Source organism: Zingiber officinale, chromosome 8A, assembly GCF_018446385.1.
Source record: "Zingiber officinale cultivar Zhangliang chromosome 8A, Zo_v1.1, whole genome shotgun sequence".
NCBI lineage: Eukaryota > Viridiplantae > Streptophyta > Magnoliopsida > Zingiberales > Zingiberaceae > Zingiber > Zingiber officinale.
The window spans coordinates 23,544,643-23,553,547 of NC_056000.1; the positions used below are offsets into that span (position 1 = coordinate 23,544,643).

At 38.6% G+C, this 8,905-nt stretch overlaps 1 protein-coding gene across 1 annotated transcript; it reads left to right on the top strand.

Moving 5' to 3' along the window:
* Positions 1–4,101: 4,101 nt before the first annotated feature.
* On the top strand, positions 4,102–4,710 carry LOC122010606 (U-box domain-containing protein 4-like). The gene has a single exon (XM_042567122.1). The coding sequence runs from the start codon at positions 4,102–4,104 to the stop codon at positions 4,708–4,710; it is 609 nt and encodes a 202-aa protein (XP_042423056.1).
* The last annotated feature ends 4,195 nt before the right edge of the window (positions 4,711–8,905 follow it).

The following is an 8,905-nucleotide window of genomic DNA, read 5'->3' on the forward strand; positions in this document are numbered from 1 at the left end:
AGGACGAGAGAGCTGCGGAAGAGTACTCCGGTGGGCGTGAAGAGCGTGCGCGGCATTCGAGGGACGTTAAGCCGGGATAGAAGGCTGCTCGAGGAAGGGCGAAAATTGGGTTCGGGTGAGCCCTATTTCGGTTGGCCGAAATCACCCAAACAAACGGAGCTTCGGAAGACAAAGTGAAGAAGAAAAGGAGTCAAAAGAGGCTGGAAGTTACTGTAGCAGAAATTACTATAGCAGAAATTACTGTAGCAGGAACCTTGAAGGCGCCTTAAACACATTGAAGGCGCCTTGAATGGATTGTTTAAGGCGCCTTGAGCAGGCCAGTTTGACCGTTTGCGCTGCGGATAAAGATTTATCCGCAGATCGAGTTGGAGGCGCCTTGAACCCTGTTGGAGGCGCCTTGGACTCTCGGGATAAGATTTCCAAGGCCTATATAAAGGCCCCTGAGCTAGGAATTCAATAACAACTCAAGCAATCAACTGTGTAGTGTTTCCTAGCAATAGTTCTGAGCTTCCAAAGTGTAAAAGGCTTCTCCGCCTTCAGAGAAGGAGAATTTTTCTACTGCACTTTTTTCTACTGCCCTGGATTAACAACCTTCTTGGTTGTAACCAGGTTAAAATCCTGATCTTCTCTGTATTTCTTTATTTAGTTTTTATTGCTTTATTAATTTATCACTATTGCACTAATTGAGTTGAAAGTACGAGAAGGGTATAGTTTAATTTTTGTTTTCGGCAATTCACCACCCTCTTGCCGGCCTCCGCTGCACCAACAAGTGGTATCAGAGCCGGACCGCCTCAGAAGGACTAACCGTCGACTGAAGCACGAAGATCTAGACGATGGCTGAAGCCAGTGACTACCCACCTGCATTCGAGGGGGAGTTTGCTTCATGGAAGCAAAAAATGGAGGTATACCTTAAGTCTGATTTTGGTATTTATTTAATAATGAAATCTGGTTATGAAGCACCAAAGAAAGTAAACGGAGAAGAGCTCGAGAAATACCTCTGGAACGAGAAGCAACGTGATGAGTAGATGGCAAATGCGCAGGCTGAATTTCATCTTCTAACCACAATATCAAATGAAGATCTCGACAAAGTCGGAGAGTACAATAGCGCAAAAGAACTTTGGGAAAAGTTCTTAAAGATCTATGAAGAGTCCGAATCCAAGGTAAATGCCACAACAACCCCAACAACCGAATTCCATCCTGAAGCCACAGAAAGCTCATCCCAGATGAGCATCGATGAAGGGGAAGAGACTTCGGAAGAAAGCAACTCGATAGGGGGAGAATCAACAGCTGACAAGGTAAGTCAGATATGGTCTCCACCTTCTGAACAATTAATTACATTAATCGAGAAGGTACCTGAAAATTTTTGCGAATTAAAAATTAAATCTTCGAAAGAATTTTCTGGATTAGAAAAAATTTTGTCGAACGAATCTTTCCAATTAAAAACGCCGTCGAAATATTTTTTACCAACTATTTTGTTGAAAGAATTTCTGAAACTAAAAACATTCACTACAACAAAAACCCTCATAGACATCGGTTTTCCACCGGTGTCTATTTCATTTTCGACCGATGTCTATGAAGCCGATGTTAAAAGTCTGTCATTTTAGACATCGGGTTAAAACCGGTGTAGTATCACTTAACGATACCGGTCTTCGAATCGGTTATTAACCGGTGTAGTATCACTTAACGACACCGTTTCATCAACGGTGTAAAACCGATGTAATATTGTATGTTAATAACACCAGTTTTGGCAGCGGTAAATGACCGATGTAATATTAGTTAATAACACCGGTTTTGCAGCGGTGGAAAACCGATGTAATATGTATATTTTTTAATAGCACAAATTTGATTTCCGAAACAATGAAAAACCGACAATAATAAAAAAAAACACAAATATTCATAAATTATACAAATATTCTTCATTCAACAATATTCATAAAATACACAAATATTCACAAATTATATAAATAATCTTCTTACAACAGTATCCATAAAATACCCAAACATTCTTTTTACATCAAAAGCTAGCAAATAGATATCAAAATCAAGATAGAACATTCTTTTAACACATCAAGGTAGAACCGCACTTCAAATGTAATCTAGCATACATTCAGCCCACTCGAACCGCACTTCATCAATTTCAACTCTGGAGTACTTGAGATTTGTAAACTGTAAAAACACATAAATAATATATTAATAAATCAAGACAAAAAATTATAGTTGAAAAAGCAGTAAGAGCACCAGGTAACAAGATGAGTAATTGGAATGCTTAAAAAGAGAAACATTCATCAATTATCTCAACCACAAATAAATAGAAAGAAGAATCATAGATGTAAGATACTGATATAGTCCAACACCGGCACAAATTCAAAGAAGAAATTACCTATCTTTGTAAGCTGAAGCCAAATTTGCATGGGCTTCAAGCATAGTTGGTCTGATATTCACAGCACGTATATAATCCTGAATTGCTTCAGTAACTCTACCAATCTCCTTAAATGTGTTCCCTCTATTGACAAGACCATCAGCAGCAGTCTGCGAAGAACTTCATTGAATATCCACACAGGAAGCAAAGGTTGAACTAGCAGTGTAGCTGTGTAGGTGCTGCCTAGTATCTACCAAATTAACAAAATTAGTCGAAGTATCTTGCCAATATAAACAGACAAAAATCTCATGATTGAATAAGGAAGAAATAAAAGCGAGAAGTGATTTTTACAAAAATTCCACATAGTAAACTGGAATTCATATCCCTAAGAAAAGTTTGATCCAATAAAATATTTTAAACTGTATTTGTCAAAGCCAATGCAGATGCTTCCCCACTAAAATGAGAGGTAGTTGCACTAAATGGTCAACGACCATCCATCACTGATGATCCTTCTCACTTCAATCTCATAGCAGTCTAGATGGCATTCTAATTGTATCCTGTTAAAACATAAACGTGCTGTAGCCAACTGTTTGACAAAAAACCAAGCATGATTACGAGGGCGTGATGGCAATGAACATGTTGTTAGTACATGATTGCAATGAAAAAGACAGATATAGTACTCTACCTGTTGCTTGTATATAATAGCCAAGTTGTTGAAGGGCGCAGATATCCCTATTGTAACTGCTAAAGTTGCCTTATAGAATGATGCAAGAACACTCATCATGTTGCTGCATGAAGAGAAGTTTCATTAAGGAACAAAAATAAACTATCCGCATAGTTGCCATCAAACATTTCTAAAGCTTACCAATCCATGTATATGCTGCCAAGGCTTGACAATGCTTGTGGATGGTTAGGTTGTAAAGCAAAGCATGACTTGGGAAAATTTATTAAAATGAAGTTATTCAACAAGGAAAAAAACTTAAGAGAATAAAAATCTCCAAATTAAAAAGTCACCCTATAATGTCCAGCGTCTTTAAGAGCATGTCCAGCGTCTTTGAGAGCATTCCCCTTTTAATGTGCAAGAAAGTCGATCATTAACTAACCTGGCTCACCATCAAGAAGGATATCACATTTTGACATATTAGACCATTATCAACTTACCAGATTATTGTAAGCTTCAATAAAGGTAGAATCACAGTTGATAGCTTGCTTGTAATGCAGAATTGCCATGTCAAGTTGACTTTGTTCATAATAGATGCCAGCAAGGTTTCCTGCGTCCAGATATCCCCAATGCATAGTTGACATAATAAACTCTCTTCAGAGCATAGTTTGCAGCAAATCTATCCACAAAATCAAAAAGAGATTAACAGTCCAGTGGAAAAATAGGAGTTATTGAATCACGTAGCATATTCCAGTGAAAGTATTCTGCAACAGTAATGTTATGAAGAACCTGAAATAAATAGAAAATGATTAAGAGTTCACACAAACAAGAACTACACATAGTAAATAAACTTCTCTTCTTTTGTATGTAAGTCAATAACAAATCATCATGTACTTCAAAAATCTACAATATCCACAGTTAACAACAAATTAACCATGCTTTTTTAGCGCATAACTTGTGGCAAAGAACAATACCACACAGCATCCTACCAAAAACTATTATATGATTCCTCAAGTTAAAGATGTCACAATAGTTCATAATTATACTCTATCAACCTGCATCCACAAGACCTACTAAAACAATGAAGAATGACAATAAACCATTTGTCTTCCAAAAAAGAAGCAACTCAATCAAGACTTCAAACATCGAGGCCTTGTTCAGACTCCCAACATCATTAGCAGCTAACCGAATCACAGCAATCAAAGCTAACCGAATCACAGTGTTAATGCTAGTAGAACAATTATCAGCTAGTTCGCAGGAAGTGAAGGCTGTTGCAGCTCGTGAACTCCGATTAATGGCAAAAACCGGGAAGGAGAATAGGTCTTTCATTGCAGAGGGTGAGACAATCCCAGCTCTCTACCGGCTTTTCCGGTCTATAAATCCAGTTGCTCAAGAGAATGCCCTGACTGCAATATTGAACATATCTATTCATGATGAAAACAAGAGAAAGATTATGGAGGAGAATGGTTGTTTGGAATTAATAGTATATGTTCTGAGATATGGGTTAACTACTGAGGCAAGGGAGAATGCAGCTGCTACATTGTTCAGCCTCTCTGCTGTCCATGACTTCAAGAAGATGATTGTGGATGAGCATGGTGCTGTTGCAGCACTAGCTGATTTGCTGATGCAGGGAAGCCCAAGGGGAAAGAAATGGGCTGATTGTCTCAAGCAAGAAAGCAGTGCATCCTAGGTAATTCTCCAACCAAAAGTAAGATTAATTCACAAATTGTGCATAACACACAAAAAAAAAGTATTGCAGAACATCTGGAAGCTCACTACTCTGAAAGTTATGTAGTGTGGTCAATAATAATGAAAATCCAGTGGCATCTCCAAATACTCGTTGTGCTGCATTATTTGCTCCAAGGATACACCAAAGTGAACCTAACATATCACATTTCGCATCATTTTGAAGTTTGTATTGAGATCCAGAAACACTTGTTATCATATCACTCTTGAGAATCTCAATTAGTGCGCCTAGCTCTTCTGGATGAACTTGGTAAGATATAAACTTCAACTTATGAGATTAAAGAATCAATTTGGGTAATATTCCAAACTTCTGTAAAGAATAGGGTAATTAAGTTCCACATGGAAACATTCATCCTTTTAAGAAGAATCAGATACTAATACATACCTGAAGAACATCTTTAATGATCAAGCAAGATAACAGCCGAAGAACACCAGCTCGGTGGTGATCAGATATCAGGAATGGTAGAATGATGCTGACCCCATTAGATGCTCGAAATGCTTGTTGGTTGGCTTCAGCTTTCCTCAACAAAGAAAAAAGACAATCCCATGCTATCAATATCGTACTCTCATCTTCAAATACAGAATATTTTCCTGAACCAGAACCTACCGGTTTTGGTGAAGAAAGAATAAGATCTTTGTTGTCAACGTGTTTCTTGAAGTTTGCAGTATTTGAGTTGGTCCCTAAGCCACTAGAAACCATGTTTTGCTGCTCTGGACCAGAAAAATACCTATCCTTGATGAGCTGGATCACGGGGAAGAAGAGGAGGTTCTCGTAGACTCCGTCGAAGATGACGCAGCAGCAGAGGCGCACGTCGCCGCGGACCTTGGAGGCGAGCGAGGCGAGCTCGACGTTGAATCCCATTGGAAACTTAAGGAAGCCGTAGGGGTTGGAGGGGTTGTTAGGAGGGCGAGGGTCCTCCTCCTACTTTCCGTCGGTGAAGAGGGATCCGTACTCGATGTCGGGGTCCTCTCCGCAGTCGAAGGGGTCGAGCCAAGGGTTCTTCTTCTTCTTCGCGGTGGTGGCGACGAATCGGAGCCGTCCTCGCTGAGCATGGTACGCCAAGGAAGAGGATAGGGCATGGGTGTGGATTGGGGAAGGGAATGTGTGGGAGATGGGGAAGGAAAAGCTTCAGAATGAGAAGAAGGTCTCCTCTTCTCACTGGAGTTTGAGGAGATGCGGTGTGGTTGGATGGAGAAGGAAGGGGCGTCGATCTAGGAAGGGGAAGAGGGAGATGAGGTTGAGAGAGATGGTCAGTTTAGGTTTAGGTTTAGGCTGAGAGAGATGGTCGGAGGAAGGGGCGCGATATAGGTTTAGGTTTGGAGGGAACTTTGTGTAGTGTTGCAAATTTTGGCTAGTGGAAAAATTAAAATATTTTATTTTGGTTCATTAATACCGGATTTTAAAAACCGCTGTTAAAACTGGTGTCTATTAACGAAAAAAATGGCGCTCATAAACATCGGCTAAAAAACTGATGTCTATGAGAGAAAATCTGCGCTCATAGACACCGATTTTTGGAAAAACCGATGTAAAATACTCAAAGACATCGGTTTTTGCTTAAAACTGTTGTTGTTCCACCGATGTCTATGAGGGTTTTTCTTGTAGTGATTGCCAAAAGATTCTTGTGAGTTACAAAATAATTTGTCGAACGAATTATCAAAAGATCTTTTATCAATTATTTTGTCAAAACAATTTTTCGCATACTTAATATTGTTTTCCTTAAATCTAAAAAATTATGATAAACTAAAGTGGAAATTTAGATATCATAATAAGGATAGAGAAATGACAATAACTTGAGAATGAATTTTGTTTTAATAATAATAAAAAAAATTATTATTTTCGCCTAAGTTAAAAGCCTTTTCTATAATTCTAAAAAGTAATTTAACTTAGAATTTTTTTTAAATATTCTTCTGAAAAATTCAAAATTTCATTTTACTAAAAATTTTTGGAAAATTTTTTAACTTGGAAATTTTTTTTGTGGAAACTTTTTAACTTGCAAAATTTTACCTAGAAAATTTTTCAAAATTTCATTCTTACTTGGAATATTTTTGAACCATTTATTCTACCTAACATATTGTTGGATAATTCTCTCTATTTTTATTAACCCCGTTTTTGCTATGATCAAAGGGGGAGAGAAAAGTACAAGTTTAGGGGGAGTTAGAAAAAATTTTAAATTTAAATTTCTTTTTCTATTTTTTGTTGCAATTTTACTAATTGCAAAAATTATACTTAACTTGTTAGTTTAGTAATTTTTCTTTAAAATTACTTTTTATGTCTATTTTAACCCTAACTTGAACTTGGGTTGATGCACATCAAAAAGGGGGAGATTGTTGGACCCCGTGGTAGTTTTGATGTGATCAACCAAGTTGGTTAGGTCCTGCTGTGTTTGATCCCTGTGTCTGAGTGTGCAAGAGCTTAGGAACACAAGAAGTCGAGCGAAAGACGCAGCTAGAGAGAAGGACGGCACGGGAAGGGAGCCGACAGGCTCGGTGCGTCCGAAGGATGAGAGAGCTGCGGAAGAGTACTCCAGTGGGCGTGAAGAGCGTGCGCGGCGTTCGACGGACGTTAAGCCGAGACGGAAGGCTGCTCGAGGAAGGGCAGAAATTGGGTTCGGGTGAGCCCTATTTCGGTTGGCCGAAATCACCCAAACAAACGGAGCTTCGGAAGACAAAGTGAAGAAGAAAAGGAGTCAAAAGAGGCTAGAAGTTACTGTAGCAGAAATTACTGTAGCAGGAACCTTGAAGGCGCCTTAAACACATTGAAGGCACCTTAAACACATTGAAGGCGCCTTGAATGGATTGTTTAAGGCGCCTTGAGCAGGCCAGTTTGACCGTTTGCGCTGCGGATAAAGTTTTATCCGCAGATCGAGTTGGAGGCGCCTTGAACCCTGTTGGAGGCACCTTGGACTCTCGGGATAAGATTTCCAAGGCCTATATAAAGGCCCCTAAGCTAGAAATTCAATAACAACTCAAGCAATCAACTGTGTAGTGTTTCCTAGCAATAGTTCTGAGTTTCCAAAGTGTAAAAGGCTTCTCCGCCTTCAGAGAAGGAGAATTTTTCTACTGCGCTTTTTTCTACTACCCTGGATTAACAACCTTCTTGGTTGTAACCAGGTTAAAATCCTGATCTTCTCTGTATTTCTTTATTTAGTTTTTATTGCTTTATTAATTTATCACTATTGCACTAATTGAGTTGAAAGTACGAGGAGGGTATAGTTTAATTTTTGTTTTCAGCAATTCACCACCCTCTTGCCGGCCTCCGCTGCACCAACACCTAGCACCTTCTTCTTCTTCCTTCAAGTTTCGGCCAAGCAAGACTTCCAAAGGATGAAGATCTTTTTCAATCAACCAAGCTCCAAGGGATGCAAGCTTTCTCTCCTTCTTCTCCAAGCTAAGATCCGGCCACCACTTGATCTCCCAGAAGAAGAGGAGGTTCGGCCACAACAAGGAGAAGAGAGATCTTGAAGGGGTCGGCCACACCAAGGAAGAAAAGAGGGAGAAGAATAATAAAAGTTGTGTGTCATGAAGGCACCCCAACCTCCTCTTTTATAATCCTTAGCTTTGGTAAATAAGGAAATTTAATTACAATAAAATTTCCTTAACTTTCCTTGACATGAATTAATTAAGAAAAATTAAACAAAAATTTCTTAAACCTTCATGTCATGGTCGGCCACATCAATAAGAGCAAACAAGGTAATTTTAATTAACAATTAAAATTCCTTATTTGTCTTCAGAAATTTTAAAAAATAAAATTTCCCTTTAAAATCCCTTCATGGTTGATAAAAAGAAATTTCTATAATTTTAATTTTTCTACATGTGAATAATTTATAAAGAAGAAAAATAAAATATCTTTCCAATCTACAAATAAGGAAAGAGATCTAATCTCTTTTGTAGATCCTTTTAAAAGAGATATTTTAATTTTTAAATCTCTCCAATAAATTATATCTTTCACATAAGAAAATTTTAAAATTAAAATTCTTTTTAATTTAATGGGGGCCGGCCACCTAAGCTTGGGTTCAAGCTAGGGCCGACCACCCATGAACCAAGGCTTGGCCGGCCCTAGCTTGATCCACAAGCTAGCTTGGCCGACCCCTACATCATGGGTATGAAGGTGGGTATAGGTGGGTATAGCACTCTATAAA

Excerpts from the sequence above, each read along its gene's own strand:
- LOC122010606 (XM_042567122.1), top strand. The coding sequence starts at position 4,102 with ATGAAGAATGACAATAAACCATTTGTCTTCCAAAAAAGAAGCAACTCA.